The 23,094-nt window shown below is 40.4% G+C and overlaps 2 protein-coding genes and 1 non-coding gene across 3 annotated transcripts; 2 read left to right on the forward strand and 1 right to left on the reverse strand.

Moving 5' to 3' along the window:
- Window positions 1-2,005: 2,005 nt before the first annotated feature.
- LOC145951948 (uncharacterized) lies at window positions 2,006-2,941 on the reverse strand. The gene has a single exon (XM_083064146.1). It carries the CDS (start codon window positions 2,939-2,941, stop codon window positions 2,006-2,008), a length of 936 nt encoding a protein of 311 aa, XP_082920272.1.
- Window positions 2,942-5,747: 2,806 nt separating this feature from the next.
- TRNAT-AGU (transfer RNA threonine (anticodon AGU)) lies at window positions 5,748-5,821 on the forward strand. Its single transcript has one exon. It is a non-coding gene; the product is annotated as a tRNA-Thr (tRNA).
- Window positions 5,822-15,045: 9,224 nt separating this feature from the next.
- Window positions 15,046-18,538, forward strand: LOC114916880 (uncharacterized). The gene has a single exon (XM_029274472.2). It carries the CDS (start codon window positions 16,462-16,464, stop codon window positions 17,194-17,196), a length of 735 nt encoding a protein of 244 aa, XP_029130305.1. The 5' UTR covers window positions 15,046-16,461; the 3' UTR covers window positions 17,197-18,538.
- The last annotated feature ends 4,556 nt before the right edge of the window (window positions 18,539-23,094 follow it).

Here is a 23,094-nt window from a genome sequence, read left to right on the forward strand (position 1 = left end):
CACAATAGGAAAAAGCAAATAAAGTGCCTCTCAAATACAAAGGCAAAAATAACCTATACAATAGACTATGTATAAACTGTATAATATGAACAAATAGAACTAGGCCTTCTCTTCATGATAGAGCATTCCAAGTGAAGATTATCTTGGGCCTAACAAGCCCATTAGTCTTCTCAAGATCCAGCTCTTCCTGTATCCTCCTAGCCATAGCTCTGGTCACTGGGCCCTTGGCCCATGGTCTATCATGTAGGCTAATTTTGTAATCGTAATTTATTTCAGCTTTGAACTCAAGTGTTGAATCCTGGGAATTTGGCTTGTATATATATATATATATATTTGTTACGTAAAGGTTTACATTTTACTGTATTGAAGCCGAGGTTCGGACTCGACCTTAGATTTTTGTGAAGGTTCAAACTTGACCTTAATAAACCGAGGTTCGGACTCGACCTTAGATTTTCGTGAAGGTTCAAACTTGACCTTAATAAACCGAGGTTCGGACTCGACCTCAGATTTTCGTGAAGGTTCAAACTTAACCTTAATAAACCGAGGTTCGGACTCGACCTTAGAATTTCGTGAAAGTTCAAACTTGACCTTAATAAACCGAGGTTCGGACTCGACTTCAGATTTTCGTGAAGGTTCAAACTTAACCTTAATAAACTGAGGTTCGGACTCGACCTTAGATTTTCGTGAAGGTTCAAACTTGACCTTAATAAACCGAGGTTCAGACTCGACCTTAGATTTTCGTGAAGGTTCAAACTTGACCTTAATAAACCGAGGTTCAGACTCGACCTTCATTTGAGGTTAGGCGTAAAATGATGCGAAAAAGATGTAAGTTGAATGGAATGAGTCATTTTATTGATTATGTAAATGTGCCTCGTTAAAAACCCTCTCAGCCAAAACCCATCTTTCTATTTTTTGGGACAAAAGATTGAGGCGGGAAAAGAGTGCACATCTCATTCATACGGAGTTCAACTATAATAAAACTTGAGATGCGTAGCATTCCAAGTTCGCGGTATAGGTTTTCCACTGAGCTCCTCTAGTCGGTAGGCCTCATTCTCCAGGTCTTCTGTAACTCGGAACAGGCCACCCCAAGTGGGTGCGAGCTTCCCATCTGTCGTGTCTTTCCGTGCTTCGCCTAGCAACCACCACACCAAGTCGCCTGCTCGGAAAGATCGAGGTTTTACTCGGGTGTTACACCGTCGGGACGCGCGGAGCTTGCAGGCTTCCTCGTGGATTCGAGCTTCGTCTCTGAGCTCGTCCACTAGATCGAGGTCGGCCGCCAGTTCTTGGGCATTCTGTTCACCGTTGAAGACTTGGCGTTTGTGGGATGCTTCGCCGACTTCTATCGGGATCATTGCATCGGCTCCGTAGGTCAGCCGGTAGGGCGTCTCTTGCGTGGTTGACTGAGGGGTGCAATGATACGCCCAGAGGATGCTGGGGATTTCCTCGGGCCACTGCCCTTTGGCGTTTCCCAGTCGCTTTTTAAGCTCCCGGAGGATGATTTTGTTGGCAGCTTCAGCCTGACCGTTGGTCTGGGGGTGGTCCACCGAGGTCGCAAGGTGTTTGATCCCGAGTTTGCGGAGGAAGTCCTCGAAATCCTATGCAATGAACTGTCTGCCATTGTCAGTGACGAGGGCGTGGGGAATTCTGAACCTGCAAATGATATTTTTCCAGGTGAACTTTCGCACGTTCTCGGTGGTGATCTTGGTGAGTGGGCATGCCTCGATCCATTTGGTGAAGTAATCAATCGCTATCAGGAGGAACTTTAGTTGGCCCTTCACGGGGGGAATGGCCCGAGGATGTCCATTCCCCACTGGGAGAAAGGCCATGCCGACATCATGTGGTGGAGAGTTTCAGGCGGCTGTCGGTGAGCGTTGCCAAATTGCTGGCATTCCTTGCATTTTTGGACGTGGGCTTGGCAGTCCGACTTCAGGGTGGGCCAGTAGTACCCAACTCGGAGTACTCTGGTCGCCATTGAGCGCGCGCCGGAGTGCATGCCGCATATCCCCTAGTGAACTTCCCTGATGACATAGGCTGCCTGAGACGCCGTCAGGCATTTGAGTAGTGGAGAGGAAATGCCACGCTTGAATAACTCATCCCCAATAGTGATGAACTTGGCTGATCTCATCCTTATCTTCCGAGCTTCGTCTTTATCCTCGGGCATGACTCCTTCTTTCAAGTAACTCCATATGCCTGCCATCCATCCCAGGTCTTCATTGTCGCTGACGTCGACGATTTTGTCGTCCAGGCTGGGCGAGTGCAAGGTTTCCTGGATGATGGTCCGGTGCTGCCCGGGTCTTTTGGTGTTGGCGAGCTTCGATAGGAGGTCTGCGCGGGCGTTCTGCTCTTGCGACACGTGTTTTATGGTGAATTCGTCGAAGGATGAGATCTGGCGGGACGCAGTGCGAAAGTACCGCTGCAGCATAGTATCCTTTGCCTGGTACGTCCCACTAAGCTGCTCCACCATGAGTTTTGAGTCGCTGTTGCAACTCACTCTCCGAGCTCCGAGATCGCGAGCTAGCCTCAGGCCTGCAAGAAGTGCCTCGTACTCCGCCTGGTTATTAGTCACCTTGAAGCCGAACTTGAGGGATTGCTCCAAGGCGACTTGGTTCGGCCTTTCTAGGATGATACCTGCACCACCACCTTTAGAGTTGGAGGACCCGTCAACATGCAAAGTCCATGCCTGGGGTTCCTCGGCAGTAGTTGGCGTGAACTCGGCTATGAAGTCGGCTAAGCATTGGGCTTTCAGGGGTCCGCGACTTTCGTATTGGATGCCGAACTCGGATAGTTCTACTGACCAGGCGATCATGCATCCGGCGAGTTCGGGCTTTCGCAGGATTTGCTTGATGGGATAATCAGTTTTGACTACCACCTGGTGGCTCTGGAAGTAAAGTCGGAGCCGCCGGGCCGCGGTGACAAGCGCCAATGCCAGTTTTTCTATCATTTGGTATCTTCTTTCCGTGTCCTGGAGAACTCGGCTGATGAAGTAGATAGGTGTCTGTACCTTTTGGTGCTCTTGTACGATGACTGCGCTGATGGTGTTTTCGGCTACTGTCAGGTAGAGGAGGAGGTCGGCGTTGTGATCTGGCCTCTATAGGATCGGTGGGGATGTGAGAAAAGATTTGAAGCTTTGGAAAGCCTCTTCGCACTGATCTGTCCACAAGAAACCCTTTGGTTTTTTTAACAGGGTGAAGATTGGTCCTGCCTTCTCCGCGAGTTTGGGGATGAATCGGGACAGTGATACTAACCGTCCGGCTAGGCGTTGGACCTCTTTCACCGTTTGTGAGCTCTGCATCTGGATGATGGCTTTACATTTCTCGAGGTTGGCCTCGATCCCTCTGCTCGTAATCATGAAGCCGAGGAACTTACCTCCTTGGACACCGAAGACGCACTTCTCCAGATTGAGGCGCATGTTATGCTTCCTGACCTGGGCGAATACTTCGGTGAGGTCGGTAGCGTGGTCTATTGCCGAGGTGGTTTTGACTACCATGTCATCGACATAAACTTCCATATTTTTCCCGATCTGTTGATGGAAAACCTTATCCATCAGTCGCTGGTAGGTTGTCCCTGCGTTTTTTAGGCCGAAAGGCATCACCCGGTAGCAGTAGTTGGCGTGGTCGGTGATGAAGGATGTATGTACTTCATCGGGTGGGTACATCATTATCTGGTTGTAACCCAAGTAGGCATCGAGGAAACTGAGGAGGGCGTGCCCGGAGGCTCCGTCGACTAACCTGTCAATGCTCGACAAGGGGTATGAGTCCTTGGGGCATGCTTTATTTAGGTCGGTATAGTCGACACACATACGCCACTTCCCCGAGTTCTTCTTTACCAGGACCACGTTTTCCAGCCACGTGGTGTACCTGACTTCACGGATGAAGCTGGCGTTGAGTAGTTTCTGTGTTTCGGCGACGATGGCTTCCCGTCTTTCGCCGCCGACCTTCCTCTTCCTCTAGGCGACTGGTTTTGCCTCCTTGTGTATCGCTAGCTTGTGGCAGATGAAATCTGCATCTATGCCTGGCATGTCAGCGCTGGACCAGGCGAAGAGGTCGGCGTTTTGGAGGATTTCTGTTTCGAGCTGTTGCCGCAGCTCTGGGGTCAACTATTTGCTGATCTTCGTGGTTTGCCCAGGGAGTTTCCCGATCTGGAGGTCATCGAGCTCGTCAACAGGGCTGGGCCGTTCGTCGTGAGCATCGGATCTCGGATCAAGGTCGGAGACTTCTTCGTGGCTGGTGTGAGCCGTAGTGGTGGTGTTGCTCTTGCATTGTTCACCGAGTGGGGCAACTTTCAAGCTTTCAGTATAGCATTGTTGTGCCACCTTTTGGTTTGCTTTGACGGAGATAATCTTCCCATCATGTCCTGGGAACTTCATGGTGAGGTGCGGGGTAGACACCACCGCTCCGAGCTGATTCAAGGTTGGCCTGCCGATGATGATGTTGTAGGAGGTGTCAGCTTCCACCAGGAGGTACCGAACCATGACCCGCCTTGAATCCAGAGGTGCTCTGAAAGTGGTTAGTAAGTCCACGTATCCCCGGTGTGAATGCTCCTTCCTGCAAAACCGACTAGGGGTTCTGTGTGAGGTTGTATGAGAGAGTGGGGAAAATCTAACCTGAGGAACGTTGGCCAATATAGGATGTCGGCCGAGCTCCCTTGGTCGACCAGGGTCTTGTGAACCTCCCAATTAGCTAACGCCACGGCTATAACCATGGGGTCATCCTGGTTGGGGTTGACACCGGCATAGTCGTTGTTGGTGAAAGTGATCGTCGGTGAGCTGTAATGTGAAGCAGAGGAAGTGAAGTGTACGCGGTTGACATTGCGCAGGTGTTTTTTTCCAGGCCGAGCTGCTGGCGCCCCCTCCTGCGAAACCTCCTGCGATTGTACTGACTACTCCCCGCAGGGGAGTTGATTCTGCTTCCTGGTTTACCTCGCCTCGCATTGCTCTGTCGGGGTTGAGTTGAGAGCCGGAGGGGTGATCAGAGTGTTGCCGCTGGGGTTGAGCGCGAACCCTCTTGTTTTCCGCGCGCAGAGCCGCTAGGTCAACTTCGTTAGTGGTTCGTATTGCGGCCAGGTCAGCTTCATGCTTGGCACACATGTTGCACAGGTCAATGTCATGTTGCTGGCGCATCTGTTCGACTTGGTCGATCAGCCTTCTCAAGGTTGCAGCGTCCTCTGTTGCACGTCTGTTGTGGCTTCTGCTGAGTACCATACGGGTGACCGATAAGAGCTGTCTCGATCGGCCCCACGGTGGGTGCCAAATGTTCTTACCGGAATTTGTCGTAGGGATGATCTTCCAAGTAAGATTAGTGAGCCTCCTTCACGAGTACGCTGGTGCTCCAAGATAGGGGTGATACCTGCAAAAGAGACTCCGATGCTAAAGTTAGGGTTTGTATGAGTGATAGTCTCGTATAAGTAATGCACGTACCTTGGAGTGAATTAGGTTTGCTTTGGGCTCTGGGCCTGAGATAAGATATGATAGCGGATCTCGTCTAGGGCGAGATCTTCGGTAATCAGTGATTAGATAGTGGACCTCATCTGGGGCAAGATCTTCGGGGATCAGTTATGATTCATGTAAATACCGAGCTGACGTCACGTGGCGTGTGCCCGAGGTCATTCTGTGCTACGGTGCCGAGCTCGGAGCTCGGCTCCGCAGTGCGGATAGTACAATAAAACTGAATTATTAGAAATAACTTCTTATAAAGTTTGATTATCGTTGACTAATTGATTATAGTTTTGAGAGGGACATATAGCATAAAGCTCTCGTAGCTCAGTTGGTTAGAGCACCCGTTTAGTAAGCGGGAGGTCTTGAGTTCGACTCTCAACGAGAGCAGTCATCAATGCTAATTAATTTATTCCCCTATTTTTTATGCTTTATATTTTGGTTCATGGAAAAAGGGTTTATATAAACCTTAGTTGTTGGTGGTGTTTTCCGATTTCGCTTTCGTAAGGATTACAATTTAGTTACAACTCGGATCAAGATACACCATCACATCTTCCAACTACACCGGTCTCGTGCATTCACTTCACTTTAAGATCCTCTATTTTCTCTTTCTCTCTCTTATTATCCGCTTTACAATTATTTCTAATTTATTTTATGATAATTTTAATTGCGTCATATATCTGCAATTCAAGAGAAACGTAACTGTGTTGGGTCGCGTAAGTATTTAATTGTAGGAGAAAAAAAAATGAAATGTTGGAATGAATTGAATGCAGATGAGGACTTAGTTCTTTCTGCATCTTGTTTGAGAGAAGGTAGTAATTGCGAGTTGTTCACTTGTCACAATTTCAGGACCTGAACTCCACATTGGTGAAGAGTAGAGGACTTTCCTCTGGCTACGTGGCTGCGGAATTCAAGTGAAACAACAAAGCTGTTAATGTCAAAGTTTATACTGAATCAAAATGTAGTTATCTCTATATCTTCTATTTCATAAATTTGAAAATACAGAGAATATTTGGATAAACTTTTTTAAAAGTAATTTCAAATAAAAATAAAAATAATTTTTTTACAAGTTAAAATTAACTTATTTATAAATTAAAATTAACTTATTTATAAGTTAATAGTAAGATTTTGAAAAAAAATTAATAAAACAACTTATATATAAACTAATTTTAATTTATTGAGAAACTTATTTCATTTTTTTTCTAAGTGTTTTTATAGAAATTTATGCAAACAGCTCATAGGGTTCTCCGCTTTGGTTAGTAATGGAATTTTGTTCTTTAGGTGTTGGCGACATTCACCGTCTCTGATGATGTGCCATCTGATTACAGTTCTGGCAAGGTATGTGACACCCTTATTACCCCAACACATATATTGTAATAATATAGATAAACTAAGGAAATCAAATTTTCAAAATAGGTAAAAGGGTTCACATAAAACCTTTAAAAACATTCTTCAATATCCAAAATATTCTGAAAATGAAACTTGGAAAATAAAATATAAGAGGTTACAAAATGTTTTCAAAATAATAGGCTCAACTCCGTATACAAATACAATTCATGTCCTAGAAATTCTCTGCCCCGATGTCACAATATCAGAGCATACCCATAAATCAACTGTTGACACTCTACATGTCACTCATAGCTGGATCTTCCTCACCTAAAACATCCACAAATTGTACGGTGAGAAAAGAAAGTATCTATATATAAAGCACATAAGGAAAACGCAACATATCGTCTCATTATGACTCTATACTTAATAAAATATTCATAAACATTTCAACAGATCATAACTCGATCAATCATACATCATCATCACGTCATAATTCGCAATCACACCAATCATCACAAATCTTGCACTTCACACTATGCCAAGGTCACGTTACCCATTTAACAATCCAAGGCCATGCTCACCCCCGATATAACACTGTGCCAAGGTCACGATCCCCCTGTAGCATATCTAGCCCAGGGTCGTGTTCACCCTCGACATGTTATTCAAGGTCACGATACCCACGTAACAATCCAAGGTCGTGCTCACCCCTGATATAACACTGTGTCGAGGTCACGTTACCCCTAACCCAGGGTCGTGCTCACCCCCGACATGTTAACCAAGGTCACGATACCCATGTAACAATCCAAGGCCGTGCTCACCCCTGATATAACACTGTGCCGAGGTCACGTTACCCCTAACCCAGGGCCGTGCTCACCCCCGACATGTTAACCAAGGTTACAATACCCATGTAACAATCTCGGGCCGTGCTCACCCATGGTCATAGGTGTGAAGAACCACAATCACATCACAATCCACACAATTCTTACAATTAACACTATGTCAAGGCCACGCCACAACTGACATAAGTGATACGTGTTAATTGTCTCACTCATCCCACATCATGCCAAGGTCACGCCCTCCCTGTAGCATCACTTACCCAGGGGCCGTGCCATCCCTAGTCATTGATGTGAGGAACCTCAATCATAATCATATTTACATTCATCACATCTCATCTTATAGCTCAAGAACATATCACATACACACCACGGATAAGTCCAACAAAATAAGGTTTCATACACCTCAAGCAATTCACATATAAATCGTCAATTCTTATCAATTGATATAATAATATTCATAAATTAATATAATACTCAACAGAATTACCAATTTAATATAATTTCAACATAAACAGTAAAATTTCCAATTGTTCCAAAACCTAGCTCACAGACACTTTTCTACAATTTTGTTCTCTCTCCCAGATCATCATTCTTACAAATTATTAGCACATTTATAATCCTCAACACATACCGAATCTAATGAGATCATCAATTCCCCAAACAAAAATCATCCAAATTTTCACAACCTAATTTACAGGGACTTTTCTATAATTTTGTTCTCTCTCCTAGAGCATCATTTTTACCAATTAATCATATATCCATATTCCTAAATACATACAGAATCAAATATAAGACCAATAATCATTCAAACAAAAATAATTATAAAATTACTCATAATCCTAAGGATTCTTCCTCTACCCAATTCCCTCATGTAACTCTACATATAAATAATTCCCTTTTCCACCGTACCTGGATAAACAGTAGTTGAACTAAACAGGGATCTCTTGGTCTCCTCCTCTAAGTGCCCCTTGGTCTTCAGAGAGAAGAAGAGGGAAAGAAGAGAGAACAGAAGATAATAGAAAGAGAGAATGAGAGATGTGTGAAAATGACAGGTGAGGGGCGCTATTTATAGGATTTCAGGCTCACCTACCGGAACGGCCCGTTCCAAAAGTGGAACGCCCGTTCTGGACCCTTCAAACCTACGCAAATTTCTCAACTGGAACGGCCCGTTCTAAAACCGGAACGACCCGTTCTCAAACCCAGCAGAACGTCCCGTTCTCCCTCCAGAACGGCCCGTTCTCCCTCCAGAACAGCCCGTTCTCCAAACCAGAACGGCCCGTTCTCCAATTGGAACGGCCCGTTCTCCCACTTCATTTTCTAAGAATTTTCTTATTTCGGAACGACTCGTTTCACTTTTGAAATGGCCCGTTCCGGGCAACGGATTGGGCCCTTGGCCCAGCGAAAAATTAGGCTGTTACAATACTCCCCTCCTTTATGAAATTTCGTCCCCGAAATTTTTGCAATGGTAGACTCCTCGCTTCTTACTTTCTAATTCTTATGCAACCTCACTACTTTATTCATGTACAACTCTATCAATTTCACCAAGGAATGTCTAAGGGTAAGACAAGTAAACTTGGCGAGCCTATCCACTAAAACACAATTAGAATCAATCTCTTAAGCGTCTCAGATAAACCTATAATTAAGGTCCATCCACTCATCATCTTACTTCCAAAATGGGACGTCTAAGTGCTACAAAAATTTCTAAAGACTTCTAGCATACTAAACACGAGTATACAATTTCTTCACTCCTCTCTTCACCTTAGGTCACTTCACTTCCATTGTACCACTCTGATCCTCCTAAGGTCCCGATACATCTCATTAGCTCCTAAATATATGTTAAGAGTACTGTTATGTCCTTCCTCTAAAATCATCTTTCTTAATTCAAGGTTACTATGCACCCAAGTTTGTTCTTGCACCACAAAACAATGTCGATTTCTACTCAGAAATGGTTATCTATACTTCTACCAATCTTCTCCACTTGGTTCCCTAAGAAAGGATCTAACTCCTAAGCTTCTCTAATCTCATCCATTAATTCACTAGTCACTTTCAACATAATCAATTCAATGCTCCTAAGGATAATCTCACACACCAAGCATAAGTCTTTAAATTCTTCAATCAAATCCAACCCTTAAATCATCAAAAATGATATATCAGAGGTCATCATAATCAAGACATCTGGCATAATATTGGTTTTACTTTTATGATCATTTCTAAAGATCAAGCACCTAAGCGTAAGTACACTTAGTATTCATATCAGATCTCTAATTTCACCATTCCATCTATACCCAAGTCAAACTCTTATCCATCACCTTATCCTATAACCTTATATCTTGTCACCAAAATGAATCAACTAATTATGCTTCTCCAATTTCCTTCAACAATCCATTCATTACTCAATTCATACTTAGTCTCACACTACTAAAGGTAACATTATAAGCCCAACTTAAGCCTCTAATTTGAGTCAAAAGGATTCATCTCTCTGATCATAAAGGAAGATAAATATAAAGGTTTCCTACACAAAACATCGGTCACCACAATGGCTTTACTCAATTAACAACTAAGTTTGAAATATTAGTCCTCTAGAAATTAAACTCTCTTTTGTCACATAATTAACTCCTTCAGTCAACAGATAATTAAGACTCTAACGATCAATAAATATCTCAAGCTTAGAATCATATAGGCAATGTCTCTAAGTGTCTCTAAATATTACAACTGCTAACTTAAAATCATAGGTAAGGTAATTCCTCTCATGAATTTTCAATTACCTAGACACATAAGCTACTACCCTTCCTTCTTGCATCCATACTCCAACCAACCCATCTTAGAAGCATCACTATATACCACATAATACTTACTAAAATACGGTAGTATTAACACTAGTCAATCTTTCCTTAAGAGTTTGAAAACTACCCTCACATTTGTTATCCCATACAAAGGCAACTCTTTCCTAGTCAATCCAGTCAAAGGTAATAGTAAGCGACCTAGAGAAGTAAGCGACGAAATGCTTTGGGGAGTTCCGAACTACTGCTGAATCCACGGGTAGGCAAGAGACAACCTGGTGAACTGAAACATCTTAATAACCAGAGGAAAAGAAAGCAACAACAATTCCTGTAGTAGCGACGAGAGAACGAGAGCAGCCTAAACCGTGAACCGCTATCTTAAAATTTATTCAATAAATTTCCTATAAATTATCCCAATAAAACTCCTAACCTCACTAATTGACTTTTGGTATCTCCCACTTAAGCACAACTTCTACCATAGGTAGATCTACGTTATATCCGCGCAAGAAATTACAGGGCCTAGAACACTCACCTCATACAATCAAAAATCATACTTAGATAATTTAGCCTAAATCTATCTTGGATACATCTTCAGAATTAACTCCAATATGATGATATCACATCTTAAGGTCAATCTCACTAAACACACAACCATTCACTAATTAATCCATAAGGTCATCTATCCTCATATCCACATACATGCATATCAAATCATATTAGAATACCTATTCAAACCTTCATATATATCCTTCCCAATCATATATATGAATCTATCACTATTTTACACCATATAGCATGTGCATGAACTTAACTTTACCACATAGCATCATACAACCTTGAACAACCTTACAATCCACATAACAATACCTCAGAATATCATAACAAAATCATTTTTATCCTTGCATTGCCTAGTAACTCAAAAACATCATGATAGCATACATCTCCCATCAATAACTGTTAAGGAAAATGATACCTAGAGAGTTACACTTGTCCAATGATCTTAATCCTATCTCAAAAGAAAGATAAAAGAATAAGCTATAACTCTTATGAAGACATGAGATTCTGAATAGATCCTCTTCGTAGCTAACAATTCAAAAATCACAACAGATAGATTTAACGCTTACAACTAGCCTCTGCTAACTATAACTGGAGTTCTAAACCTTCATTTTACCTGATTCCAGTGCCATTGAAAAGATCACTCCCAAGACTACAATGAAGACCACAAAATCTAAATCTATCAATACGGTACTCCTACTGGCATACCAAAACTACAGCGAAAACATCTCCTACACTAGACAACAATAGTGCACTAACATCCCACAAAATACCTCAACCTTCCCAAACTTACTTCTTTGTACCTTAAACTCATATCCAAGCTTCCAACTACAATCCCTAAACGAAAATAACTCACCTATTCCACGAAAGACTTAGAGCTGAAATAAAATCCTCATGCAACCTAACCCTTAACAAGATTAATATGCAAGCATCAAAACTTAAGGAAATCACAAACACTTTGACCTTTCATCAAGAACACTCAAAGCTCTAATGCTCGACAACTAACCTCTTGAATTCAATCACTACAACTATAGCTTTCAGAAATGCCACCAATCGTAAACTCTAAATACCTTCGATAAGTCAATTTCTCACCCACATCCAAGGTTTCACTAGTTCTAGTTGGTTAGCAAGATAACTTGTCTTCTACCACTACTTGCACCTATGCTCGCAACACGAGCGATGCCACCCAACCACTACTTCTTACATAAGCAAGAAGTACCAAAACAATTAAGCAATCATGAGAATAACAAAGAGCAATCAAAAATAGCATCATCAAGTTATATCATGTCTATCAGACAAATCCTGAGAACACAATGCACACAAATAAATAAACAACATAATCAACCATCACATTAGCACATCAATAAGTTCAACATTCAACTCATCACATTATTAATCTACCAAACAAGCATAGTAGACTCATAACTCACGGCCGATTGGATCGACCTGCTCTGATACCACTAAATGTGACACCCTTACTACCCCAACACATATATTGTAATAATATAGATAAACTAAGGAAATCAAATTTTCAAAATAGGTAAAAGGGTTCACATAAAACATTTAGAAACATTCTTCAATATCCAAAATATTCTGAAAATGAAACTTGGAAAATAAAACATAAGTGGTTACAAAATGTTTTCAAAATAATAGGCTCAACTCCGTATACAAATACAATTCATGTCCTAGAAATTCTCTGCCCCGATGTCACAATATTAGAACATACCCATAAATCAACTGTTGACACTCTAGATGCCACTCATAGCTGGATCTTCCTCACCTAAAACATCCACAAATTGTACGGTGAGAAAAGAAAGCATCTATATATAAAGCACATATGGAAAACGTAACATATCGTCTCATTATGACTCTATACTTAATAAAATATTCATAAACATTTCAACAGATCATAACTCGATCAATCATACATCATCATCACGTCATAATTCGCAATCACACCAATCATCACAAATCTTGCACTTCACACTATGTCATGGTCACGTTACCCATTTAACAATCCAAGGCCATGCTCACCCCCGATATAACACTGTGCCAAGGTCACGATCCCCCTGTAGCATATCTAGCCCAGGGTCGTGCTCACCCCCGACATGTTATTCAAGGTCACGATACCCACGTAACAATCCAAGGCCGTGCTTACCCCTGATATAACACTGTGCCGAGGTCACGTTACCCCTAACCCAGGGCCGTGCTCACCCCCGACATGTTAACCAAGGTCACGATACCCATGTAACAATCCAAGGCCGTGCTCACCCCTGATATAACACTGTGCCGAGGTCACGTTACCCCTAACCCAGGGCCATGCTCACCCCCGACATGTTAACCAAGGTCACGATACCCATGTAACAATCCCGGGTCGTGCTCACCCCTGGTCATAGGTGTGAAGAACCACAATCACATCACAATCCACACAATTCTTACAATTAACACTATGTCAAGGCCACGCCACAACTAAAAGAAGTGATACGTGTTAATTGTCTCACTCATCCCACATCATGCCAGGGTCACGCCCTCCCTGTAGCATCACTTACCCAGGGGTCGTGCCATCCCTAGTCATTGATGTGAGGAACCTCAATCATAATCATATTCACATTCATCACATCTCATCTTATAGCTCAAGAACATATCACATACACACCACGGATAAGTCCAACAAAATAAAGGTTTTATACACCTCAAGCAATTCTCATATAAATCGTCAATTCTTATCAATTGATATAATAATATTCATAAATTAATATAATACTCAACAGAATTACCAATTTAATATAATTTCAACATAAATAGTAAAATCTCCAATTGTTCCACAACCTAGCTCACAGACACTTTTCTACAATTTTGTTCTCTCTCCCAGATCATCATTCTTACAAATTATTAGTACATTTATAATCCTCAACACATACCGAATCTAATAAGATCATCAATTCCCCAAACAAAAATCATCCAAATTTTCACAACCTAATTTACAGGCACTTTTCTATAATTTTGTTCTCTCTCCTAGAGCATCATTTTTACCAATTAATCATATATCTATATTCCTAAATACATACAGAATCAAATATAAGACCAATAATCATTCAAACAAAAATAATTATAAAATTACTCATAATCCTAAGGATTCTTCCTCTACCCAATTCCCTCATGTAACTCTACATATAAATAATTCTCTTTTCCCCCGTACCTGGATAAACAACAGTTGAACTAAACAGGGATCTCTTGGTCTCCTCCTCTAAGTGCCCCTTGGTCTTCAGAGAGAAGAAGAGAGAAAGAAGAGAGAACAGAAGATAATAGAAAGAGAAAATGAGATATGTGTGAAAATGACAGGTGAGGGGCGCTATTTATAGGATTTCAGGCTCACCTACCAGAACGGTCCGTTCCAAAAGTGGAACACCTGTTCTGGACCCTTCAAACCTACGCAAATTTCTCAACTGGAACGGCCCGTTCTAAAACCAGAACGGTCCGTTCTCAAACCCAGCAGAACGACCCCGTTCTCCCTCCAGAACGGCCCGTTGTCCAAACCAGAACGACCCGTTCTCCAATTGGAACGGCCCGTTCTCCCACTTCATTTTCTAAGCATTTTCTTATTTCGAAACGGTCCGTTTCACTTTTGAAACGGCCCGTTCCGGGCAATGGATTGGGCCATTGGCCCAGCGAAAAATTGGGCTGTTACAAGGTACTAAGATTGTTATCTCTTGGGATAAAAGATTGGAGTGAAATTTATCGTGTTAGAACTATAATAGTTACTTGTTTTTTTTTTTTTTTATGTAGTTTGAGGTTCAGTATCTTCATGATCATGTGTCCTTTATTGTTGGCGTTGAGTTAAACCGCTACCCTTCTGTCGATTTTTCTGCGACTTTGGGTACTCCCAGCAGCATTGCCTTTGGAGCCGAAACCAGCTACTCCACAAGTGTTGGCAAGTTTACGAAATATAATGCTGGTGTGTGCTTGAATATGCCAAGTTCCCATGCTTCAGTAATTTGTAAGTAATTGAACTGTTTTTAATTGTCTGATGTTAAATTAGTACATGGAATGCATCTTTGTTAAGCCAAATATTTTCATATATGTAATGGTTATTTGTTTCTTGAATGCTACTTGGATATTCTTTCTATAAAGATAATTTAGATGTTTTTCTCGTCATAGAAGTGTTAGCGCGACACATTTTTTAAAATATTTTTATTATTAACTAAAATTTATTAGAAACTACAAAATCATGAGTAAGAAGATTCATTAAATAAGAGTAAAGTAAGATATAATTTTTGATGCATGTGTGTGATATATATGTGTTTATTCCAAAAAAGAAGTCTCACGTTGTTTGATGTTCGTAAGATTTAAGACTTTATATATTAAAGTGTTTCTTACACAAAAATATAAACAATAAATGTTGGTTTTGTGTCCATTAGATGTCTATTAGATGAGTCTTTAATGATAAAATAAGGAATTTATTTTGAATATTTATCATTTTTCTCGTATAACATAGATAAGTTCTTAAGGTTAATATTTTCGATTATCCATTTGTGTGACTTCCATATAAAAACAACAATTTTATGATTTCTAGTAAGTTTCGGTTAATAATAAAATATATATTTAAAGAAATTGTTCTTAGCATTTATCATTTTTAAAGTGTTTATTCCGAAAGGATTTTGACACAAGATAAAACTAAACTCTTAGTAAATAGTAATAGTTGGAAGTTGATTTTTCGTGAATTTTTTTTTCTTCCGCATAGACTTGAATATGTTATTTTTTGTGTAACATGTTTGGATCAATAAAATTTCTAACATACACACCCTACAAATTGAGGGCATCAATTAGTGTGATGCCAATGTTGGCAAATTAATGTTTTGGTATGTATTAGTGTACCGTGGTGGTGTCCTCTTGGCCGACCCGAGGCACATCAGCAAAATGACGAGCCCATAATAGGGACCCAAATATGGGAAGATTCACTTGCTCACTCAGACAATCAATAAGATCCCACAATCCGTGGGAACGGTAATAAATACCGGGAGTTACGAGTCCATAATGAGACGTGATTTATGGGATCATAAAGAGGAGTGTGCGATTCATGTCTGTAACGCTACACCATTATATATAGCAATGATTAGGTCTAAGAAGGCAGTTTTACTCTCATTGAATGTTCTAGGTCAAGACTGCTGTCAAGTTCTTTTAGCTCGGTATCGCTAAGGGTTCTTCGGCGGCGGTCTCCAATACCGGAACATTTTGGCGCCCACCGTGGGGCAGGTAAAACTGCATCCCACACCTTTGTTGTTTGACGTGAGCAGAAGGTCGCAATGACGAGGATTCTGAGAAGCAATGCGACAAGAGCTAGTAACGACGACGTCAATGGTGCCATAACTGGGAGCGCCAGCGGAATTGAAAATCCCATTCCCGCCGTCGGCGGCCACACTCTAGAAGAAATCTTGGCCGCAATAGAAACCTTGCAACGAGAGAACGAAGAAGAGCGAAGCAGAGAAGGAAGTGTCGTCGCCGGCGACGGAACAGATTTCCCGAATGTCTGATGGCGCCATTACCGGCCGAGCAAACCGGTGAATTAGCGCCCTCCGAGTCCCAGAGATCCATTCCCACGCCGTTTCTCACAAAGACGTACCAGCTCGTCGACGATCCCGCCGCGGATGACCTAATTTCCTGGAACGAAGATGGCACCAGCTTCATCGTTCGGCGACCCGCCGAATTCACACGGGATTTGCTTCCCAAGTACTTCAAACACAACAACTTTTCTAGTTTCGTCCGTCAGCTTAACACCTATGGATTTCGGAAGGTTGTCCCTGACCGTTGGGAATTCGCTAACGACTACTTCCGGCGAGGCAAGAGAGGTCTTCTCCGCGACATACAGCGCCAGAAAATATTGCCGGTACCAGCGGCGGCAACAGTAACCACAGCGAACGCGGTAACGGTGGCGGTGGCGGCACCGGCGGTGAGAACGGTGTCCCCGACGACTTCCAGCGACGAACAGGTACTATCGTCGAACTCATCTCCGATTGATGGGAGTGGGAATAATAATAATACAGTGCACCGCACCACGAGTTGCACCACTGCGGCCGAGCTGTTAGAAGAGAATGAAAGGCTTAGGAAGAAGCGCGGCAGCGAGAAGGTGAAGCCGAACAACTGTATCGACAGAATCACGCGGATATGTATGATCGAGGTCAACCAAAAGGCGTCAAGGAGATGCCATGAGGATAGCATGAGTAAAAAGAAAACATTGAAGGTCACCAAACCTCCATACCAGGTATAATTTCTAAACCTTGATCTGATAGAGGATACCCACAACAAAATTCTTAAATTATCCACACTGAATATCACAGAGTGGTTCAGAAATATACCAGCAGCAGCTAAGTGCTTTCACAGGGGCAGGGAAATTAAAAGCTAAAGAAAAATCAAAATTGTAATTTCGAATTCTAGATGCAATTATTATCTTATCTTTCATGACCAACTTCTTGGGCCCTATTAACAATCGCCAAATTAAAGTTGCTTCCAATGTTCTGCTTCCTTTTTTGAGTTATGTTCTTGTCATTGATGTGGTTCTCATCGACTTTCACTTAACATCATAGTGGTTCATTATTTCTGCTAAAATAACGTAACCCATATCTAGTGGTGTTCTTTAAGCAAACTCGAGCAAAATGATGCCACCAAGTGCCTCGTGTTTCCTGAGCCACACGTTTGAGGAGAAAAATGCCAAAGTACTGGATCTCAAATCCAAAACAATTGGTTACGGGGAATATGAACATTTATTTTGCAACACGTGACCGCTGATCCGATTGGTTATATGCTTCAATTGTCGTAGGTTGCTTCCTAGAGCAACTATTTTATGAAAACTTTTCATTCATGGCATTATACTTTATTCTTATTTTTAATTTAATATAATATAAATACTATGCTTGAATAATCATGTCAATTATAAAAATAAATAATTCAACTACTGAATAACTGAGGGTGTGAAACGATAACGATGATAATCGGGAATACAAGGTTCAATTGAGGCGTGAAGGTTCAATTAAGGTCGGAAATTAGACGATCAAAACCTTGGTGTGAAGAGAACTTTAAGGTCGGAATTTTTACGATCTATACCTTAGCGTGAAAAACGTTTTAAGGTCGGAATTTTCACGATCTATACCTTGGCGTGAAAATCGTTTTAAGATCGGAATTCTTTACAATCTATGCCTTGGCGTGAAGAGCGCTTTAAGGTCGGAATTTTTATGATCTATACCTTGGCGTCCAAAGCGCTTTAAGGTCGGAGTTTTTACAATCTATACCTTGGCGTGAAGAGCGCTTTAAGGTCGGAATTTTGACGATCAAAACCTTGGCGTGAAAAGCGTTTTAAGGTCGGAATTTTTACAATCTATACCTTGGCGTGAAGAGCGCTTTAAGGTCGCAATTTTTATGATCTATGCCTTGGCGTCCAAAGCGCTTTAAGGTCGGAGTTTTTACAATCTATACCTTGGCGTCAAAAGCGTTTTAAGCTCGGAATTTTTATGATCTCAACCTTGGTGCAAAGAGCGCCTTAAGGTTAGAATTTTTACGATCGAAACCTTGGTGTGAAGAGCGCCTTAAGGTTAGAATTTAGAAGACCCGAACCTCGGTGTGAAGAGAACTTTAAGGTCGGAATTTAGACGATCAAGACCTTGGTGTGAAGAGTGCCTTAAGGTTAGAATTTAGAAGACCCGAACCTTGGTGTGAAGAGCACTTTAAGGTTGAAATTTAGACGATCAAGACCTTGGTGCAAAGAGCACTTTAAGGTCGGAATTTTGACGATCAAAACCTTGGTGTGAAGAGCGCCTTAAGGTTAGAATTTAGAAGACCCGAACCTCGGTGTGAAGAGCACTTTAAGGTCGAAATTTTGACGATCAAAACCTTAGTGTGAAGAACACTTTAAGGTCGGTGCAAAGAGCACTTTAAGGTCGGAAATTAAACGATCAACATAAATCAAGTCAAACGGTGCGCCCCAAGTTGCGACCCAAAGTAGGTCAACAAAATGCCTATCTAACATGCTCTTCACACCTTAGTGCTCGAGCATGGAGGGCTATGTACCATGAAGGTCTTCCATAGACTGACCAAAGCAGGTCGGCAAAATGTTGATCCAACATGCTCTTCGCACCTTAGTGCTCGAGCATGGAGGGCTATGTACCGTGGCGGTCTCCCATGAGCCGACCCGAGGTAGTGATAGACTATGGCCAAGGCCAAGGAATCCAAGAGGAGATACATTAAAAGAACCAAGAGGAATGGGATGATTTTGAAGACCTTTTTCATATGTTGTAAATATCTTGTACATAGTTTCTTTTGTATAGGTTATTTTTGCCTTTGTATTTGTAAGGCACTTTATTTCCCTTTTTAGTAGCTATTGTATATTGATTCTAGGGTAGGTTACTTGGACACTTTGACTCCATTTAACCTAACCTAGAAATACATTCTTTTCTTAGTTTTCTAGTAGGAGTGGCATTAGCAAATTACAGAGTGTCCTTAGTAAGCTAGAGAGTGCTCCTAGCAATTTAGCCAAAGGTGGTCCTAGGCTAAATTTTTCATATTGGACTCATTTTACTCCTAATTTTTCATAGATTTGATTTAGCTAGGTTCCATTCCCATTGAATGAACCTAACTAAACCAAATTAACCATTTTCAAATCAAAAGGAGTAAATTAATTCCAAGAAGCCGCCCACCTTAGAAGTGTGTTCACACTTGTGTTCACACTTGTGTGAACACTTGTGTTCACACTTGGACGAAATTCATGGAGTTTCTTAAGCTTGGAAGCTTGAAGCACAAGCTTCTCCTTGGCTAGCTTACCAAGCAAGCCAAGTGAGAAGCTTGCTCTCCAAGCCTCTTGACCTTGGACGGTTTATCTAGACTCAACCATGGTTCCTAGTGAACCATGGTCAAGACTAGCTTGCTCTCTAAGTTTCCTACTCCTATAAACTTGTAATTCTTTGATTGTAAAACACTTTTGAGCAAATTGAGAAATAATAATCAGATTTCTCTCATCAAGAGTCCATTCTAAAACCGTGGAGAACTCTCTCTAAGGTTTCACCAAGGTTCTTCAACCTTAACCATTGGTTCCTCAAGCTTCTACACTAAGCAAGGAGTAACCGAACCACCTTGAGGCTTCTCCTCCATTGAAGACCTCTTCATGGAGCTTCAAGCTTCTTCCAAAGGTCTACCTCAAGAGTTCACGGTCCTAAGCATGGAGCAAAGTGAAGGAACATCAATCTCCTCACCTAGTTCCATCAGGTAGGTTTACAAAATATTGATCCAACATACTCTTCGCACCTTAGTGCTCGAGCATGGAGGGCTATGTACCGTGGTGGTCTCCCATAGACCGACCAAAGCAGGTCGGCAAAATGTTGATCCAACATGCTCTTCGCACCTTAGTGCTCGAGCATGGAGGGCTATGTACCGTGGTGGTCTCCCATGAGCCGACCCGAGGTAGTTTGACAAAATATTGATCTAACATGCTCTTCGCACCTTAGTGCTTGAGCATGGAGGGCTATGTACCGTGGTGGTCTCCCCTTGGCTGACCCGAGGCACATCAGCAAAATGACGAGCCCATAATAGGGACCCAAATATGGGAAGATTCACTTGCTCACTCAGACAATCAATAAGATCCCACAATCCGTGGGAACGGTAATAAATACTGGGAGTTACGAGTCCATAATGAGGCGTGATTTATGGGATCATAAAGAGGAGTGTGCGATTCATGTCTGTAACACTACACCATTATATATAGCAATGATTAGGTCTAAGAAGGCAATTTTACTCTCATTGAATGTTCTAGGTCAAGACTGCTGTCAAGTTCTTTTAGCTCGGTATCGCTAAGGGTTCTTCGGCGGCGGTCTCCAATACCGGAACAATTAGTATACTTTTCTTTTTTGGTGAGGTGTTAAGGAAGACTCCATGAAAGGTGTCATATTTACACCAGCTAGATAGATTGAATGGGGGAGCTGTTGTGGGAGAGATTAGCAGAAGGTTCTCTTCAAATGAAAACACATTGACAATTGGATTGAATGTTCTTATGTGGTTGATCCTCATACAGTTGTGAAGGCAATAAGCTGAACAACCATGGCAACCTTGGGGCTTTATTGCAGCATCAGCTTACGTGTGAGTCATTCTTCACAATCTCGGGCGCTTTTGAAACAAAGGATTTGGACAAGAGCCCCAAGTTTGGTTTCTCACTCTTGCTCAAAGCCTTCAACCCTTCATGGATTCATGAACTGAGGTAATATATTAAGTATATTTTCAAAGTAATTAATAAGTAATTTATTATATTTTAATTTTGGACACAATATTTTAATGTACTAATTGAATAAATATTATATATGATCATATGCTTATAGAATTAATAATAAATACAAAAAGAATGTAATGAGTCTAGACTTTGAATATAATAATATTTTGGCCAAAAAAATTGATTGAAAGAAGAAACAAGTTTCTTAAGTCATTCATGATAGGTTTATTTGATAGAGTTTGACAATAATATCATACTAGAGTTAACCAAGAGCTATAACGATGGAAGAAAATGTTATATGTTCTTTTAATAGTTTTTGAAAATAAAATATTATTTCATACTATCTAAATGTTAAAAGGTGTTGTTAGACGCTTACCTTGATTAATATATTAATTTGATTAACATTAATTTTACGAAGTCACGTATAAATGAATGTTCCAATCTTTATTAAAGAAATTATTTTAATATTTGATAATTAAATAAAAGTATTTAATTTGATCAAATTAAATAAATAATTTTAAAGTAAAATATTGTTATATTCTTTACTGACACTTAGAGTATAGATAATATAAAATATAAATTATTTGAAATGTTTTTTTTTTAATTTCATGTCGAAGAAATTAGTTGATAAAGAATATACTATATTAGACTTGGTCAAAGTTGTTTCTAATGCTAAAATTAATTAGCAATAGAAAAGAAACAAATATTCAAATTGTTTTCATTGTATTTGTGATAAGAAAAACAAGATGCAAATTTTAAAGGTATTTACTTTCATATTTTTTATTTTTATTTGAAAAGCAAGATTTTATTTTTGACAAATAAGATGAAGTATGTTAATGGTTTCCTAATTTTTAGGAAAAATGGTTCTTAATTATGCTATAAGTTTAGCTTTGTGATACATAGAAAAATAAACTCCACTACTATCTTTTCTATCTCTTTTCAAATAGTTTGCAAGCATTAAAACATTTTAAGGTTTGTATTTAATTCGGTTTCACTAGTCAAAGAATTTGAAAACAAATATTGGTCTTGATGTAGATACACATAAAATCTTCACATCATTGAAATATAGTTGATAGTCTCATAAAGGATTATTCTATAATTTTATCTATTTTAATACCTATTTTAAATATAAAAGATTTATTTAATTCAAATATATTATTCTATAATGTTATCTATTTTAATACCTATTTTAAATATAAAAGATTTGGTTAATTCGAATATGTGTGTGTTTCCTTCTTATTATGTTCAAATGATTGACTGTGTGTGTACATGTATATTTGTATGTTTTAACATGTGTGTTTCCTTCTTATTATGTTCAAATGATTGATTGTGTAGAATGTACACGTATATTTGTGTGTTTTAACACTGTTTTTATCCTTCATATTGTTACACGTTCCTTCGATTAAGTTGAATTGAATGATAGGAAGAAAGATGAGGAAATTTATATAAATTGTTGATATATGTTTTTTTCCTTCTTATTATGTTCAAATGATTGATTGGAGAGCTTGAGATTAGAAAGGAATTGTTACTCGGAATGAATCTAAATTTTTTATGCCATCTGGTTCAAAACTAGTTTTTTGAAGTAAAAAAAATCATGTAATTGTTTATCCTGAACTTCTCATTATTTTCTGGAGTTTATGAATTTGGTCTTCAGCATGTTGACATTTTCGTTCTCTATTACATAATTCATACACACTTGGCTGTAAATATTTGAAGAGTATCCCTTGTTAGTCCAAGACCAATGACATCCCAAGAACATATAACGTGCTTAAATTCTTTTGAAGAGGATTCTATTAGTCACTAGTCAGTAATTTGAATTTACAACAAATCAAGCATGCAATCATCTTTGACGGTTTTATTGGGAAATCCACTCTCTTGTAGTCCAGATACAACTACACATTTAGCATGCATCTTGATTCT

This window comes from Cajanus cajan, chromosome 9 (genome assembly GCF_000230855.2).
Source record: "Cajanus cajan strain Asha chromosome 9, NIPB_CcT2T_4, whole genome shotgun sequence".
Classification (NCBI taxonomy): Eukaryota; Viridiplantae; Streptophyta; class Magnoliopsida; order Fabales; family Fabaceae; genus Cajanus; species Cajanus cajan.

Coding starts and splice junctions, on each gene's coding strand:
- LOC145951948 (XM_083064146.1), bottom strand. CDS start 2,941: ATGATAGAAAAACTGGCATTGGCGCTTGTCACCGCGGCCCGGCGGCTC.
- LOC114916880 (XM_029274472.2), top strand. CDS start 16,462: ATGGCGCCATTACCGGCCGAGCAAACCGGTGAATTAGCGCCCTCCGAG.